The sequence below is a fragment of the Aquarana catesbeiana genome, linkage group LG03 (assembly GCF_042186555.1).
Source record: "Aquarana catesbeiana isolate 2022-GZ linkage group LG03, ASM4218655v1, whole genome shotgun sequence".
Lineage (NCBI taxonomy): Eukaryota > Metazoa > Chordata > Amphibia > Anura > Ranidae > Aquarana > Aquarana catesbeiana.
Window position 1 is genome coordinate 471,703,499 of NC_133326.1, and position 19,704 is coordinate 471,723,202.

Below are 19,704 nucleotides of genomic sequence, written 5' to 3' on the forward strand. Positions count from 1 at the left end.
AGGTCCCTGGTCTGACAATCTTCAGACTGAAGTTTAAGGCCTATGTTTATAAGGAACTTATCTGCTGCCCCACAAATCAGCAGATTTAAAAAATGCTTCATACCATGACCTAAAACCAGCAAACTGATACAGAAAAGACGTGTTGATACACTACACTAATGGTCCCTGATAAGTTACCTGTGTGTTGTAATAATATACATTTGCAAGATTTTCCTGCTTTTAAAGAGAAACAAACTAGCTGATCTGCGTTTTTGATTATTTTGTTTACATTTAACTTTTTTTAAACGTATAATGTATCATAAACAGCATGTACCAGAATCATACTTCTTAACAAAATTTAAATGTATATTTCTTGCCATTACCATGACCCACCACCAAAAAACTGCCAAAATAAATTCTGATGTTTGCAGTGATACCATATATAATGATATATGTTGTTTATAACTATACTAGGGCCAGAAAACAATAGTGCACATTTTGTTTGTAGTTTTTTTTTAATCTTATATAAAAACACTAATAATGAATAAAAGTTTTTCTACCTAAAACATACTGACTCTGACGCTGACCTAGGTCAAGCCCTTATCTAGCTAATATATAACATTACACCTGCCTTTACATGCACATGAACTTTAATGGCATCCCAGTCTTAGCCTGAAGGGTTCAATATTGAGTTGGCCCACCCTTTGCAGCTATTATAGCTTCAACTGTTCTGGGAAGGCTTCCTACAAGGTTTAGAAGTGTGTCAATGGGAATGTTTGACCATTCTTACAGAAGTCGCATTTGTGAGGTCAGGCACTGATGTTGGATTAGAAGGCCTGGCTTGCAGTCTCCACTCTAATTCATCTCAAAGGTGTTCTATCAGTTGAGGTCAGGACTCTGGCAGGCCAGTCAAGTTCCTCCACCCCAAACTCGCTCATCCATATCTTAAAGGACCTTGTTTTGTGCACTGGTCCAAATCATTTGGTGGAGGGGGATTATCGTGTGGGGTTGTTTTTCAGGGGTTGGGCTTGGCCCCTCCTAATTCCAGTGAAGGGCACTCTTAAGGTATCAGCATACTAAGATTTGGACAATTTCATGCTCCCAACTTTGTGGGAACAGTTTGGGGATGGCCCCTTCCTGTTCCAATCTGACTGTGCACCAGTGCACAAAGCAAGGTCCATAAAGACAGGGATGAGCAAGTTTGGGGTGGAGGAACTTGGCTGGCCTGCGCAGAGTTCTGACCTCAACCCTATAGAACACTTTTGGGATGAATTGGAGCGGAGACTGTGAGCCAGGCCTTCACGTCCAACAACAGTGCCTGACCTCACAAATGCGCTTCTGTAAGAATGGTCAAACATTCCCATAGACACACTTCTAAACCTTGTAGGAAGCCTTCCCAGAACAGTTGAAGCTATAATAGCTGCAAAGGGTGGGCCAACTCAATATTGAACCCTTCAGGCTAAGACTGGGATGCTATTAAAGTTCATGTGCGTGTAAAGGCAGGTGTCCCAATACTTTTAGCAATATAGTGTGTATATATATATTTTTTTGTCCTGTTTTCTTTCTCCTTTCAAAAGGAGTAAGAGAGTATGGAAAACATGTGATTGGGAGTCAGTCCTCCCAGGTTCTGTTCATTAGTACAAGACAGCTTTATGAGAGCATGCTTTGGATTGTGTTTCCAGCACTAAAACACATAGATAAGTCTTAAAACCCTTTGACCTAGGTGAATGTTTTAATGTTTCAATTTTCTTGTACAATTTTTCTTTAGATTTACCAAAACCATATAGTATGAGGTCAAACCTAAATGCAGTCAGGCAGGCCCTTGCACCACATAGTTTGAGGTAAAGCTAAAGGAAATTGAATAAGAAAATTATATAATGTGACCTGCAGTGGAAGTTTGACATTTCCCCTCATAGATTTTTCCTGTATTTTCAGCTACGTCACGCCCTTTTAGTACAGGCCAAATCAACCAATCTGAGCTTGATCCGCACTCCTCTTATAGACTCTCTCACTAATACTTCATATAGGAAGGGATTTATTTCCTCGCTCTATAGGTCACTATTGGATAAGTCCCAGGTCAATCTTCATATCCCTGGCAGGACAGGATGGGTAAAAAATATTGGAGAGCTTAATGAGGAGATCATGAGGAGCAGCTAGCGGTACTGGAGCAGGTTTTATTTGTCTACCCTTCGCCCACGCACCTATTTGTGATCCAAAGGGCATATGGAACAATAGGGAGAGTCCTGACTGCACATGCTGTTGGGGCTCCCCCGCTGATCTCTTACGCATGCTCTGGCACTGCCTTGAGCTGGTTCATTACTGACATCTAATAATTTAAACCATTTCAATAATGAATATTCAAATTTGAATAATGATTTTCTAACATATGTACTAGGTTTTATAGATGAAGAAGCTTTGAACCGTATGTCAGAACCCCTCTTACTAGAATAATATTTCTGGCACGCAAATTTCCTCTACCCCCTATGTTTGAAGAGTGGCACACACGGGTTAACTGCACTGATTTTGAGGTTGTATCATTTGTTTTTGTTTTCTAGTAGAGACTGCGGCAATTTTCTCGCTGATACATTGGATATGGTTTACATCACAATATTTTGATTTTCTAGTAGCTCCCTGCATGAGTAGGGGAGTGAGTAGCAAAGTGTACATCTTTAGGATACAATGCTTGTCTAGACTGACATTTTTTCAACTCTGCAATAATTGTAATTACTAGTTATTGTTATTATATCTAGGGATGCGATTCATGGCTGGATTAGGGTGGGTATATAAGCCTGCTGCCTGTTTTTGTGTAATTTATTTTTTCTGTTTTTTGTTTTTCTTAATGTTTTTTTTGTAAATCTCACAAAGCAGTCAAAAATTATTTGAGAAAAAAAAAAAAAAAGCACATGCAGTGCTGCAGAAGAAAGCCCACATCCATGGTACTGCTAAAATGTGTGATTTTGCCACTAATGAATTAAAGCCTATGTATAGCTAAATGTTTAGTTGATAGAGCAGGGAAAATATTAAACCCTTGAGTTTGTTTGTTTGTTTGTTTGTTTGTTTTTCTTTTTTTGCTGTCTGCGTCCCAGTGCCTGTCCTGAAGACAAAACAAAAAATAAGAGGAATTCTCCCTGGAGTTAGAGAATTTCCAAATTGGGCAGGTGTCACTAGGACATTTGTCCATGTTGGATGATATAAACTCCCCTTTTGCTCTGCTGACAGATCTAAAATTTAGGATGTCTCAGGGACAATGGTCACTAGGACAGTTAAAGGGGTACATTTCTCCAGCATAGGCACAGACAACAATAAAAACTTTGACAGAGGTTCTAACCATTCTCTACATCTAAAACAACCAAATTTTTGCATTTGCATACACTTAAACATTAACAGGTAAAGACAGAAGGAGATGGAGTAGCGAATGTCTTTATACTGCACACATTTTACATTGTAAAAGTGCATAGTGCAAAATGTTTTGGAAAACTGATTTGTGGAAAGTGATATTTTTGTGTATATTTCTAGTAAAATGCATGTGATAGCTTCTTTAAAACATGCCTATTAAGTGCAGTAAAGCATGAGCTCTAGAGATAATCATGACTGTTCTACTGAAACAGATAGGTGGAAACTTATGTTGTTTTTTGTGAGTCACCATTAATCCACTGTTATTCAATTTGGTTGCTTTTTCTTCTTTTTAATACTTTATATTTTTGAAATTGACATCCAAACATAACTTCACTCCCAACTGTCATACATTCTGATATCCCCTTGACTGGTTGGTACACATATGTACACCCCCCTCAGTGCTAATCTCTGCCTGTATGCATTGCAAGGCTCCAGAGTCACACTGACCCAAGATTACAGCAATACTATATTTTTGTTTTGTACAGAGTGAGATAAAATTTGAGCTTGTTTTGTTTTGTTGTCCCCATTGTGGCCATTTCTTATCTCTTTCTGTTCTGGTGACATGGAGTGAAGTGATGAGAAATCACTACAACAGGGTCAAAGACATCAACAACATCACTTTATTTAAAGAGTGGGGATGAATTAGAATGTCAGCTTTTAATTTCTAAGCTTTCCTATCTAAATGATCACCATTTTTCTTTCATTACCTAGCATTACAGAGATAAAAAGTGAAGGAAATGTCGCCAATGGAATCACAGCCAGCATTAGAATTCAAGTACAAATCCACAAATTTCCTAACACTTGTTAGAAAAAATGTGTATTAGATATTGCATTAGTCTTTAGCCAACAATGAAACTTTTTAATATTTTTCCAACAATTTTATTGTATTATAATTTTAATATTAAGGAATATTGCTGAAATAGGAAGTAGAAACAATTTTTTTGTGAAACAGTAAGGAGCTATATAGTACTAGTATAGTAATACTAAATGCTTTTTCTATTACGTTTCTGTATTGCCTTTACACTCGGGTCAAATAAATAGGTAGGAATTCAGTTGAAAATATACAGAATGAATTGGATTGTTCCATTTAAATAGTTGCAGCTACATAATGCATAGCTTTTTCATTTTTTTACGTAAGCTATTTAGAATAAACCCAACTATTATATATTTGATGGTAGACCATGTTCAGTTAGAGGGCCTGTTATAAATTTAACTTGAAAATAATGTTAAAGTAGTCTTATTACACAGACTATATATTTTTTTTATTTATTTTTTTTTAAACTTTATTTATGAAGATATTTGTGTTTTGCATTCTCTTCTTGCCAGAACAGTGATTTAAATTGATCATACTTTATATACTTCATTTTAATTTAGAAAGATGTTGTTAGATAAAACAATGAATGCTTTAAAAACAATTCTTAGGATTGCAGTTCCTCAGTTTTGCCTCAGAGCGCCGCTGTTTGACCAATAAGGAAAAGAATACAAAACGAGATCCACTGGTATTTTCATCATTCACACACACTGCAGATCTGTAGGAAGAGGCACATCCATTTTCTGGATTTTCTCCACTCAGCTTTCAGGGCTGCTGTTTTCTTACATTGAACAACTCAGTACCTCGGTTCTTAATTCACTGGAATATAAATTACATGAGGATTTCAGAAGATGAAAATAACTGGAATGAAAAAACAGATACAGAATAACAAGGGAATCGGATGGCAAGTAACATTTATCTTCTTACTTTTCTGGCTGTGTCATTCAGTCTCTGGTCAGATTCATTATTCCATTGCTGAAGAAATGAGAAAAGACTCTGTTATAGCAAATATTGCAGATGATCTTGGATTAGAGAATAAACAGCTCTCATCTAGAAAACTGAGAATTGTATCACGCGCTTCAGAGAAATATTTTTATGTAAATTTAGACAATGGAATCCTATATGTGAAGGACAGGATAGACAGAGAGATTTTGTGTGGAGCAGCAGCTACCTGCTCTTTAACCTTTGATGCTGTGGTTGAAAATCCCTTGCATGTCTATAGAGTTAAGATAGACATTCAGGACATAAATGATAATCCTCCAGTGTTTTATTCTGACACATTTACATTTGAAGCAATGGAGTCAACAGCACTAGGTTCAAGATTTGCTTTACAAAATGCTAAAGATCCAGATTTGGATGTGAATTCAGTACAGGCATATAAGCTTAGTGACAACAAGCATTTTATACTGAGTGAGAAAATCAATTCAGATGGGAGTAAATTTCTTGAACTTGTGCTAGAAAAAACATTAGATCGAGAATCTCAAAATGTACATGAATTTTCATTAACAGCTACTGATGGAGGAAAACCTATGAGAACTGGCACTGCGTTAATAAGGGTCATTGTCATAGATGCTAATGATCATTTTCCAGTATTTACACAGGCAGTATATAAAACCAGCACAAGTGAAAATGTATTGATTAATACTACAATCATTACTGTGAATGCTACTGACAAAGATGAAGGTATATATGCACAAATAAACTATTCTTTCAGTGAAACATCAGGAAGTGTACACCACTCAGGGACTTTCAGCATTAATCCAAACACAGGTAATATAAAAATAAATAGGAAATTAGATTTTGAGTTAACAAGAAATTATGAATTATCAATACAAGCAAAAGATGGAGGTGGCCATGTCACTCATTGTAAGGTACTGGTAGAAGTCATGGATGAAAATGATAATGCTCCAGAGATATCAATCACATCATTATTTTCCCCCATTCTGGAGGATTCCATACCTGGAACAGTAATAGCTCTAATTGAAGTTGATGATCAAGATTCTGAAGAAAATGGATACATTGATTGCAAATTGATGGAACAAGATTCATTTAATTTAGTATTATCAACTGACAGCTATTATAGAATTGGTACAACAGGTGAAATAGACAGAGAGAAAGTGTCCGGTTATAACATCACAATTGTAGCTACTGACAGAGGATCACCTCCACTTTCCAGCAGAAGAACCATCAGACTGGATGTATCTGATGTTAATGACAATCCGCCAGTTTTTCTGAAACCTTTTTATGCTATTTACATAGTAGAGAACAATTTACCAGGCGTCTCAGTATACAGTATCCAAGCTTCTGATCCTGATGCTGGAGATAACGCAAAAATTATTTATTCAATATCCAAAATAAATATAGGAGACCTCCCATTGTCCTCTTATCTTTCCATCAATATGGAGACTGGAGCTCTTTATGCTCAGAAATCTTTTGACTTTGAGCACCAAAAGGAATTTTTTGTACAAATAATTGCTACAGATAATGGATCCCCATCTCTGAGTAGCAATACAACTTTGCATATTCGTATAGTGGATCAGAATGATAATGCTCCAAAAATCTTATTCCCATCACCAGGAAGTGGTGGGCGGGATGCATTTGAGATAGTTCCTTTTACAGCTGAACCTGGTTCATTAATAACAAAGGTGGTTGCAGTGGACGAAGACTCGGGACATAACGCTTGGCTTTCTTATCATTTTGTACAAATGTCAGAACCATCAATTTTTTTCATTAATGAACATACAGGAGAAATCAGGACATTGCGCATCTTTCAGGAGAAAGATTTACTGAATCAGAATGTTGTGGTGATGGTGAGAGATAATGGCATTCCATCTCTCTCAGGCACAGTCACCTTAAACCTCATTGTCGCAGATAATTTCCAGCAGATTGTTCCTAAACTCAGTAATCAATTTACCAACGAAGATCCTCAGTCACACTTGCAATTGTACTTGGTTATTGCTTTAGCATTGATCTCTTTTTTGTTTATTATAACTGTTATCTTAGTCATCATATCAAAATGCAAGGAGTCAAAGTCATTACCGAACTTTGGAACTTTAACTACAAGCCTATATCCTCCAGTTGATTCCAGGATACTTTCTATGTATAGTGATGGAACTTTGCCCTTGCCATATTCTTACAATGTATGTGTGGCATTAGACCCATCAGAAAGTGATATGGGCCTTTCAAAATCAATTCAAAATGTTCCTGTGGATAATCTTATTGACACAGACGATTCAGGTCTTGGAAATGAAAGTTTTAAAGAAGTGCATCAATCAAGTGGAGTCCCTCAGGTAAGTTGTTATGTCTAAGTTTGATGAAGTCTCCTTGTAGGTGTTTTTCACTTTCGGTATGCAAAGACTATATTTACAATTTAATTTATAATTATGTTTGGTTTATGTTAAGAAATCTAAAATATATGAAACAAAGTGAGGCAAGTATAGTTCACATTGGCGCATAGGCTTAGTTTGCTTTCAGGTCCACATTATGACAGTCTTCAGGATGAAGTCCTAATCATAATAAATGAAATTATTTATCTATTGCTTCATTACACTAAATGCCTTTGATAAGGTATTATTAGTATAAAAAAACGAAATCAATGAATGGCGCCCTGTCAGTGAACAAACATAATGGAAGCTGCCCCTTTAAAAGTAAAAAGGTCACCAAATGCTGCCGGAAAATTGTAGTATTTTTAATAGATAAAAGCAAATGACAACAACAAATGGTGATTACCTGTTACAGTGCAGATCTGGGCACCAGGTGTAATCAGCATTTGCAAGGTGGCTAGTCCTAAAGGGATGGCGTGAAGTCCACGTCTCTCCTAAGGCCAAGCCTAGATAGGATGTGGGATCAGAACCTGGAATGGAGTGGCTCCTCTGCTCCGACATACGTTTTGCCATATAAGCGTCTTCAGGGAGTGATGCCACAGCACTCCTAGCTTGCTTAAAAGTGAATGGGAAGGGTGCTGTTGGTGGGACTCCTCCAAAATGGAGGAGAAGACAAAAATGTAATGCAAAATCTCCCTCTAGGGGATGCCGACTTAAACACACTGTTCCCACCATACAGCATAAACCAACCTGATATCAACATGTAAAAACTTGAAAGACACATTAAAAACAACACAAATTGATAAAATATCATAGCTAAATCACATAAAGAAAATAGTGACGTGATAAAAAAAAATATAATAAACAGGAACCATGTAAACTGGCACCATCTAGTGGCCAGGCATAATAAATGTGGAACCTAGATGCATGCAACATAGCCTATAATGAAAAAACACCACAGAGTAGCACCATCTAGTGGATAATATCTAAAAAGGCCTGAAACAAAATGTATACATGGCCAAAACTGATATAAATTGGAAAAATAAAATTATATATCAAAAAATATTCTATAAAAATCTATATTTTATAAAATAATATAAATTCATGTGTACAAGCTAGATGAACTAGCAAAAAAGAAAAAAAGAAGAAAAAGGAGGAGAAAACCCAGAAAGAGTCACCACATATAAATAGATTTTAAAAGAAAAATGCTACACTCCACCCACCAAAATTGTGGTGGATGACCCATAGTAGAACAGTCCTCAATAGTCAGTCAAAAACACTTCAGATCAATATCAATATTCATCCCCTAGGCTGTAAAGATTGGAGTCTAAATATCCATTGCGTCTCCATTTGGGACACCTTCTTTGCCATGTCTGTACCTCTCCAATGCTGGCGAACCCTATCAATACCCCAAAATCTGAGTAGGGAGGGTTCTTTATTGTGTACCAACCTAAAGTGGTTGGACACACTATGGTACTTAAACCCTTTTTTGATGCTTTCTATATGCTCCCCACCCTTATAGCCATAGTCCTGGTGGTTCTGCCCACATATTGGAAATTACAAGGGTACATCAAGAGGTAGGTGACATATTAATGTCACAGGTGAGGAACTGACGAATATCATATTCACCCCCCGTGACCACCGATGGAAAACTGGTGACCTTCCTAGTTTTATCCCTAGTGGTTCTGCATGCTTTACATCTCCTAGACTTAAAGAATCCTGTGCAATCCAAAAAAGTAGGAGGTCTCTTGGGGAGCCGCATAACATTTTTGGCCAGGTTTGGTTTACTAGGAAGAATCTTTTTTAAGGTACGGTCCTTACACAATAATGGCCAATGTGCCTTGATAATTCTCTCAACTTCCTTATATTGAAGATTAAAACCAGATACAAAAGCAAAATCAATCTTATCTTGTCCTGGATCTTTTACTTTAGGCTCCAAAACAGTTGAACGATCAATTAATCTGAATTGTTCCCTTGTAACTTCCAATTGCCTTTTATTATATCCCTTTTCCACTAACCTGCCAATGAGCATATCAGTCTGAACTATGAAGTCTCCTCGCACAGTTTCTCTTGATTTGCAGAAACTGGCCTTTTGGAATCGCCTGCACCCAATTTGGGTGGTGGCAACTCTGAGTGAAAATGTAGCCAATCCAATTGGTCTCTTTGAAGTGGGTTTGTGCCTCTAGACAGGAACCCACCTTAAAGACTTCAAGATCCAGGAACTGTATACTTGATTGATGCCAAGTGCTAGTGAACTTGATATGATAATCATTACAATTTATGTATGATAAGAAAATTTCCAATTCCTCTTGCAGACCCTCCCACACAAATTAAATATCATCTATGTATCGTCGGTACATTTGTAGTTGTGGCCACTGGGGGGTTAAGATACATTCCTCCTATCACTTGTTTAGAAATATATTTGCAATGCTTGGAGCATACCTAGCCCCCATAGCCACCCCCTTGACCTCCCTTTTTATATAGTATCAAACTTTTATCTCTTGTAATTCCTTTAGTCTTTAAGTTACTTATGATTACAGAGATTACAGTTTTTTTTATAAAGAATGCAAAACTATACATAGCCAAAGTCACTAAATATTTTGAGATGTAGAGAAGGGTCAATTACTTTTTCAGTAAAATGAAATGAAACATTTTCTATGTTGGCAACTATGAAATCATGTTTCTATTTCTTAAAATATATAATGCCAAAAGAAAAAGCATAATCTCTTATTTGTGAATCAGTTCAAAAGTTATAAATTACTGCATTATATAATGGAACTATTGCCAAAATTACCAATTGATCCAACCAGTAGATCTGTCATTTTTAATATTCTGAAACTGGCCAAAAGTGGCAGTAACAGGGTTTGGGACAAACCACCATATACACTGTAGCACTGGTGGGCGTGTTTACAAGCTTGTATTCTTATGGCTTAAACATTTCTCCACAACAACAAAAAATGTTGCTGTGACTGCACAAAAACTGTTAGTGGGAGTTGCTCTTGATTTGTCTCTTAGGGCTTGTTCACACAGGCATCAGTGCAGTGAATCACTTTTCAGAGGTCATGCTACTGCCTCCTAAAGCCTGTTTTTTTTTTTCCAGTCATGATTGTGGTGCAGCCCCATTGACATCTGTGGGTGACTTTAACATATGGTGCTGCCTGTCAAATTAGACATGCTGGGTTTAAAATTGCTGCAGCATGAATATATATACAGTTTTGCTCATAAGTTTACATATCCTGGCAGAATTTATGATTTCTTGGCCATTTTCCAGAGAATATGAATCATAACACAAAAACATTTCTTTCACTCATGGTTAGTGTTTGGTTGAAGCCATTTATTATAAATCAACTGTGTTTATTCTTTTTATATCATAATGGCAACAGAAATGACCCTGATCAAAAGTTTACATACCCCAGTTCTTAATAGCGTGTATTGCCCCCTTAAACATCAATGACAGCTTGAAGTCTTTTGTGGTATTTGTGGATGAGGCTCTTTATCTTCTCAGATGGTAAAGTTGCCCATTCCTCTTGGCAAAAAGCCTTCAGTTCCTGTAAATTCTTGGGCTGTCTTGCATGAACTGCACGTTTGAGATCTCCCCAGAGTGGCTCAATGATATTGAGGTCAAGAGACTGAGATGGCCACTCCAGAACCTTCATTTTATTCTGCTGTAGCCAATGACAGGTCGACTTGGCCTTGTGTTTTGGATCATTGTAATGTTGGAATGTCCGAGTGCGTCCCATGAGCAGCTTCCTGGCTGATGAATGCATATATATATATATATATATATATATATATATATATATATATATATATATATATATACTTTGTGGCAATTATGAGATGTATTTTAAAAATGTTTGACTGGAGTTGAGCTTTAAACATAGTTTTTTTTTTTAATGAATGCGTTTCAAAGAAAGATATAAAAAATTAAATATAAAAAATAAAAAAGTGTTTTTCAAAAATGTATTTAACTATATTTTGCTGTTTTAAATTCTTTGTTTAATATAAGTATTACTCTTCATAGCTGTAATTTAGGAAGGTTTTAGTAGCTTTAAAAGTATATGCTTTCATAACATTGCTAAGAATTGCAGTTCACTAGTTTTGCCTCAGAGCGCCGCTGTTTGACCAATAAGGAGAAGAATACAGAACTGGAGATCCACTGGTATTTTCATCATTCACATACACACACTGCAGATGTGCAACAAGAGACACAGCCATTTTCTGGATTCTCTTTAGTCTACAGTCTACAGGGCTGCTTTTTTCTTCTATTGAACAATTCAGTACATCCTTCAGATTCACTGGACTATAAATTCTATAAGGATTACAGAAACTGAAAATGACTGGAATGAAAAATCATACACAGATATACAAAGGAATCAGATGGCAAGTAATATTCTCCTTCCTATTTTCCTGGCTGTGTCATTCAGTTTCTGGTCAGATTCATTATTCCATTGTAGAAGAAATGAGAAAGGACTCTGTTATAGCAAACATTGCAAATGATCTTGGATTGAATATTAAACAGATCTTACCAAGAAAACTAAGAATTGTATCACGTGTTGCAGAGAAATATTTTTATGTGAATTTAGATAATGGAAATCTCTATGTGAAGGACAGGATAGACAGAGAGACACTGTGTGGGGCAGAAGCTACCTGCACTTTAACCTTTGATGCTGTTGTTGAAAATCCATTAACTATATTTAGAGTCAAGATAGACATTCAGGACATAAATGATAATCCTCCAGTGTTTTATCCAGACACATTCACTTTTGAAGCAATTGAACTAACACCACCAGGGACAAGATTTGCTCTACAAAATGCTAAAGATCCAGATTTTGGTATGAATTCAGTACAGACATATAATCTGAGTGACAACAAGCATTTTGCATTCAGTGAGAAAATCAAATCAGATGGGAGTAAATTTCTTGAACTTGTGCTAGAAAATGCATTAGATCGAGAATCACAAAATGTGCATGAATTTTCATTAACAGCTACTGATGGAGGAAAACCTATTAGATCTGGTACTGCACTGATACGATTTATTGTCACAGATGTTAATGATAACTTTCCAGTATTTACACAGGAAGCATATAAAGCCAGTGTAAATGAAAATATGCCAATTAATACCACAATAATTACTGTGAAAGCTACTGACAAAGATGAAGGTATATATGCACAAATAAATTATTTTTTCAGTGAAACATCAGGAAGTGTACACCATACAGGAACTTTCAGCATTGATGCAATAACTGGAGAAATCAAAATAAATAAGAAGTTAGATTTTGAATTAACAAAAAATTATGAACTGTCAGTACAAGCAAAAGATGGAGGTGCTCTTGCTTCCCATTGTATAGTTTTAGTAGAAGTCATAGATGAAAATGATAATTCTCCTGAGATATCCATCACATCATTATTTTCTCCTGTCCCAGAAGATTCCATATCTGGAACAGTAATAGCTCTAATTGAAGTTCATGATCAGGATTCTGGAGAAAATGGATACATTGATTGCAAGCTAATAGAACAGCCCTCTTTCAGTTTAGTATTGTCATCTGACAGTTATTATAGAATTGTTACAACAGATGAAATAGACAGAGAAAAATCGTCCAGTTATAATATTATAATTGTAGCTACTGACAGAGGATCTCCTCCACTTTCCAGCAGAAGAACCATCAGATTGGATATATCAGATGTTAATGATAATCCACCAATATTTATAAAATCTTCTCATGTTGTTTATATACCAGAAAACAATCTACCAGGTGCCTCAATATAAAGTATAAAAGCTTTTGATCCTGACGCTGCAGACAACGCTAAAATTATTTATTCAGTATCCAAAATAAATGGAGAGGATTTCCCTGTGTCCTCTTTCCTTTCCATTAATATGGAGACGGGAGATCTTTATGCTCAGAAATCTTTCGATTTTGAGCAGCAAAGGGAGTTTTCAGTACAAGTAACTGCTAGAGACAATGGATCTCCATCTCTGAGTACAAACACAACATTACTGATCCATATAGTCGATCAGAATGATAATGCTCCAAGAATTTTGTTCCCATCCCCAGGAAGTGGGCAGGATGCATTTGAGATGGTTCCTTTCACAGCTGAATCCGGTTCTTTAATAACAAAGGTGGTTGCAGTGGATGAAGACTCTGGACATAACTCTTGGCTTTTTTATCATTTCATACAAATATCAGAACCATCATTTTTTGCCATCGGTGAACATACAGGAGAAATCAGGACATTGCGTATCTTTCAAGAGAAAGATATATTAAATCAGAAAGTTGTAGTGATGGTAAGAGATAATGGAATTCCATCCCTCTCAGCAGGGCTGGACTGGGACAAAAATTTGGCCCTGGACTTCACCCAGACTGGCCCACTTTGACAGGTCTCTCCCATGCCGGCTTGCCACCCAAGCCCCTCCCCCCCCACTAGCTATTAGCCGTTCTACATTATTTCTCTTATAGGCAGTACCAGTGGGGAAGCTGGACATTATTTCACCTGGGGCAAAGAATCAGTTTGGTGCCCCCCCCCAATGGAACAAGATTAAGCAGGAAAGTGAGGCCGCCCTCCTTCCAGATCGTATGATGAGCTTCTAAGTGTTGACTCCTGAACATCATGTCTGTATTCAGGTGCGCTGCATAACTAGCCAGGGAGAGGAGGTGAGCACTGCGGGGGGGACAGAGGACTGGAGGGAGGCAGCGGTCCACTGTCATTGAAATCAGCCCACTGAGCCATCGGCCCACCGGGAAACTCCCTGTAGTCCCAATGGCCAGTACATGCCTGCCTCTCAGCCACAGTCACCGTAAGCCTCATTGTTGCAGATAATTTTCAGCAGATTGTTCCTAAACTCAGCAATCAACTTCCTGATGAAGATCCTCAGCCACATTTGCAAATGTACTTAGTGATTGCTTTAGCATTGATCTCTTTGTTGTTTTTTATCACTGTTATCTTGGTCATCATATCAAAATGCAAGGTGTCAAAACCATTACCAAACTTTGGAACTTTAAGCACGAGCCTATATCCTCCAGCTGATCCCCGGATACTTTCTATGTATAGTGATGGAACTTTACCTTTCCCCTATTCCTATAATGTATGTGTGGCTTTGGACCCATCTGAAAGTGATTTTGGTCTTATAAAGTCAAATCAAAATGTCCCTGTGGACAATCTGATTGACACTGACGATTCAGGTCTTGGAAATGAGAGTTTAAAAGAAGTACTTCCATCCACTGGAGTCATTCAGGTAAATCATAATACTCACACGTAATAATGTTTCAATGCGTGTTTTTTTACTCTGTCCTTAAAAAATCACATTATAAGAATTGCTTTTTCAGTTATGTTAGTAAAATGTCAACTAGTGCAAGATATTGGTTGCAGAGTGAGGTAAGTATGGTACATAAAGTTGACTTTCACGTCCCTGGTCTGACAATCTTCAGACTGAAGTTTAAGCCTATGTTTATAAGGAACTTTACTGCCCCACAATTTAGCAGATTTAATAAATGCTTCACACCATGACTTAAAGCCAGCAAATTGATACAGAAAGGATATGGATGAGGGAGTGTTGATACACTACACTAATGGTCCCTGATAAGTTTCTTTTATGTTGTAATAATATACATTTGCAAGATTTTCATGCTTTTAGAGAGAAACAAACTAACTGATTTGTGTTTTTGATTATTCCGTTTACATTTAACTTTTTTCAAAACTTATAATATATCATAAACAGCATGTATCAGAATCATACTTCTTGACAAAATGTAAATGTATATTTCCTGCCATTACCATGACCCACCACCAAAAAAATGACAAAATAAATTCTGATGTTTGCAGTGATACCATATATAATGATATATGTTGTTTGTAACCATACTAGGGGCAAGAAACAATAGTGCATATTTTGTTTTTAGTTTTTTTTGTATCCTATATAAAAACACTCATACTAAATAAAAGTTTTTTTTTTAATCCTACCTAAAACATACTGAGCCTAAAGCTGACCTAGGTCAAGCCCTTGTCTAGCAAATATATTATATTAAGCTGCCTTTACATGCACATGAACTTTAATGGCATCCCAGTCTTAGTCCATATGGTTCAATATTGAGTTGGTCCACCCTTTGCAGCTACTACAGCTTCAACTGTTCTGGGAAGGCTGTCCACAAGGTTTAGGAGTGTGTCTATGGGATCGCTTTTGTGAGGTCAGGCACCGATGTTGGATGAGAAGGCCTGGATCGCAGTCTCCGCTCTAATTCATCTCAAAGGTGCCTTCTCATCTACAACAGTGTCTGACCTCACAAATGTGTTTCTGGAAGAATGGTAAAACATTCCCATAGACACACTCCTAAACCTTGTGGACTTCCCAGAAGAGTTAAAGCTGTTATAGCTGCAAAGGGTAGGCCAACTCAATATTGAATCCTGCCGACTAAGACTGGGGGCAATGAATCAGCAGTGTTCAAACTCTAATAAAGAAGTGGAAAATGAGGGATTCTGTTGAAACCAAACCATGGTCAGGTAGACTAACTAAAATTGCAGCCACAACTGCCAGGAAAATAGTTTGGGATGCAAAGAAAAACCCACAAATAACTTTAGGAGAAATACAGGACTCTCTGAAAACATGTGGTGTGGCTGTTTCAAGATGCACAATAATGAGGCACTTGAAGAAAGATGGGCTGCATGGTCGAGTCACCAGAAGAAAGCCATTACTACGCAAATGCCACAAAGTATCCCGCTTACAATACGCCAAACAGAACAGAGACAAGCCTCAAACCTTCTGACGCAAAGTCATTTGGAGTGATGAGACCAAAATTGAGCTTTTTGGCCAAAACCATAAAAGCTTCATTTGGAGAGGAGTCAACAAGGCCTATGATGAAAGGTACACCATTCCTACTGTGAAACACGGAGGTGGATCGCTGATGTTTGTGCTACAAAGGCACAGGAAATTTGGTCAAAATTTATGGCAAGATGAATGCAGTATGTTATCAAAAAATACTGGAGGAACATTTGCATTCATCAGCCAGGAAGCTGCACATGGGATGTACTTGGACATTCCAACATGATAATGATCCAAAACACAAGGCCAAATCGACCTGTCATTGGCTACAGCAGAATAAAGTGAAGGTCCTGGAGTGGCCATCTCAGTCTCCTGACCTCAAGATCATTGAGGCACTCTGGGGAGATCTCAAACGTGCATTTCATGCAAGACAGCCCAAGAATTTACAGGATCTGGAGGCTTTTTGCCAAGAGGAATGGGCAGCTTTACCATCTGAGAATATAAAGAGCCTCATCCACAAATACCACAAAAGACTTCAAGCTGTCATTAATGTTAAAGGGGACAATACATGGTATTAAGAACTGGGATATGTAAAGTTTTGATCAGGGTCATTTGGGTACGTTCTGTTGTCATTATGATTTAAAAAGAGTAAACACAGTTGATTGATAATAAATGGCTTCAGCCAAACACTAACCATGAGTTTTCTCTGAAAAATGGCCAAGAAATCATAAATTCTGCCAGGGTAATGCAAACTTATGAGCACAACTATATATATATATATATATATATATATATATATATTTTTTTTTTTTTTTTTTTTTTTTTTTTTACTCCATTCAAAAGGAGTAAGAGGGTACAGCAAACGTGATTGTGAGTCAGTCCTCCCGGGTTCTGTCCATTAGTACAAGACAGCTTGATGAGAGCATGCTTTTGGATTGTGTTTCCAGCACTAAACACATAGATAAGTCTTAAAACCCTTTCAAACCCTTTCAAACTGTTATACTCTGCTCCTAAGGCTGGCAATACATTATACAATGTTCTTATACAATTTTCCTTTAGATTTACCAAAACCATATAAGGGTCAAACATAAACACTTCCAATTTGTATGCAGTCAGGCAGGCCCTTGCACTACATAGTTTTAGGTAAATCTAAAGGAGATTAAATAAGAAAATTGTATAATATATCGCCAGCTTAAGGGCTACTATGCATATTAACCGATCATATTCTGATGTATTTCCTCTTTATTTACAAACGCTCCAGGAGTCCCCAAATTCCTCTCTCCTTTTTGCATTGGCAATTTAGCCGCTTGCAGCAGCTATTCCTCAATCTGACTTTTTTGTGGGGTTCCAGAGAGGAGAAAGTCTAGATAAAATCTCCTTATACACAGATGGCACCACAATTATTTTACACAATTCCCCAGTGTGGATCACAGCTGGTTTAAATGAATAGACACTCTGTTTCAAATCCTCATCTGGAAGGGTGGGAGCCCCAGAATTTGTTTATGTATTTTACAATTGCCAAAAGATTCTAGAGGTCTTGTAGTACCTAATGCGAGACTATATTTCCTGGCTGCACAGCTACAGCACTTCCCAGGGTGGGACGTTAGAACTATTAAAGATCCTAATCAAGCCATTTTACTCTCTAGGAATAACAAATACCATCTCCTGGCTCAGTTGGAAGTAGGTGGGTTTGGTGAATCTACACGGTGCCTCTCTTTAAAGTTGATCAATAAAGTATGGGAAGCTATTAAACAGATTATGGGTTATGATGAGCTTTCTCACCAGTCCCCTATCTGGGAAGGGGGTCGCTTAGCAGAATTAAGCAAGCTGCAAGGCTTTGATCATTGGTATTTTAAAGGAGTGCAGTTCTTCTACCAACTGTTTACCCAAAATCAACTAAAATCTTTTCAAAGCCTACAATGGGCGTTTCACATTTCCCCTCATAGATGTTTCCAGTATCTTCAGTTACGGCATGCCCTTTCAGTACAGGCCAAATCAACCAATATGAGCTTGATCCGCACTCCTCTTATAGACTCCCTCACCAATACTTCAGATAGGAAGGGATTTATTTCCTCCCTCTATCGGTCACTATTGGATAAGTCCCAGGTTAACCTTCATATTCCAGGTAGGACAGGATGGGGAAAAGATATTGGAGAGCTTAATGAGGAGATGCGGCTACCGGTACTGGAGCAGGTTTTTTTGTTCTCCCCTTTGCCCATGCACAGACTATCTCACCTATTTGTGATCCACAGGACATATGGAACCATAGGGGGGGTCCGGACTGCCCTCGCTGTTGGGTCTCCCCCACTGATCACTTACACATGCTCTGGCACTGCACCAAGCTGGTTTGTTACTGGCATCTAATAATTGAAACCATTTCAGTAATGAATATTCAAATTGGAATCTGATCTGCTAACATGTGTACTAGGTTTTATAGATGAAGAAGCTTTTGAACCGTATGTCAGAACCCCTCTTAGTAGGTTGTTATTTCTGGCACACAAATCTACTCTACCCCCTATGTTTGAAGAGTGGCACACACAGGTTACCTCTACCCTTCTTAGAGAGTGCCATATATCCCAACAAAGGGGTACCCCTTGCAGATTTGCAAAGCTATTGCATCCATGGTTACAGACCCCAGGCCTGGCTCCGCTAGCCCTGGTGTCCTTATAGATTTTTGAATGCTAATGTTTATGACACATCGCTTGGCTTATGCTTTAGTATTTACAATCTTACATGTACTTAGTCACTTGGTGTATACACTTAATCGCCAAATGAGTAGTAGTTGTGCACTGATTTTGAAGCACGTTTCGGTTGTGTAATTTGTTTGTTTTTTTAAACATCAAAAGTTTATTTAAGTCATATTCAATTCTACAGATCAAAGCATATAGCAAGAATGGTGTAACTGTACAATCATACATCTTAAGGTGTTCAAAATTAAAACATGTGTGTATCAAGCTGGTTGTATAGCACTGAGCGTCTCAATCAGTTCAACGTCTCTTGCTCAAGAACAGTAAGTATTCCTAGTAGTACTGAGATTTTAGCAACCTTGAACCATAATGTGGTGATTGAGTCAGCTATTACAGTTATTTGGTGATGGACGTTGGTGGATCTACAGTATCTCACAAAAGTGAGTACACCCCTCACAGTTTTGTAAATATTTTATTATATCTTTTCATGTGACAACAATGAAGAAATGACACTTTGCTACAATGTAAAGTAGTGAGTTACAGCTTGTATAACAGTGTAAATTTGCTGTCCCCTCAAAATAACTCAACACACAGCCATGTCTAAACCGCTGGCAACAAAAATGAGTACACCCCTAAGTAAAAATGTCCAAATTGGGCCCAAAGTGTCAATATTTTGTGTGGCCACCATTATTTTCCAGCAGTGCCTTAACCCTCTTGAGCATGGAGTTCACCAGAGCTTCACAGGTTGCCACT

The 19,704-nt window shown here is 37.5% G+C and overlaps 2 protein-coding genes across 14 annotated transcripts in view; both read left to right on the forward strand.

Moving 5' to 3' along the window:
* The window catches only part of LOC141132486 (protocadherin gamma-A4-like), a 489,967-nt gene that overhangs the window by 181,382 nt on the left and 288,881 nt on the right, over positions 1-19,704 (forward strand). The window contains exons 1-2 of one of the 13 annotated variants that reach the window (XM_073620942.1): positions 13,298-13,819; positions 14,288-14,743. The exons of 11 other annotated variants lie outside the window; for them this stretch is intronic. In XM_073620942.1, coding sequence (XP_073477043.1) covers positions 13,388-13,819; positions 14,288-14,743 — 888 coding nt within the window. In that variant the 5' untranslated portion in view covers positions 13,298-13,387. Of the gene's footprint in view, positions 1-4,875; positions 7,477-13,297; positions 13,820-14,287; positions 14,744-19,704 lie in introns of those variants that run through there. One more of the 13 variants, XM_073620908.1, reaches the window with a different exon arrangement.
* On the forward strand, positions 11,671-13,279 carry LOC141132488 (protocadherin gamma-B2-like). The gene has a single exon (XM_073620952.1). The coding sequence runs from the start codon at positions 11,846-11,848 to the stop codon at positions 13,277-13,279; it is 1,434 nt and encodes a 477-aa protein (XP_073477053.1). The 5' UTR covers positions 11,671-11,845.

Excerpts from the sequence above, each read along its gene's own strand:
- LOC141132488 (XM_073620952.1), top strand. The coding sequence starts at position 11,846 with ATGACTGGAATGAAAAATCATACACAGATATACAAAGGAATCAGATGG.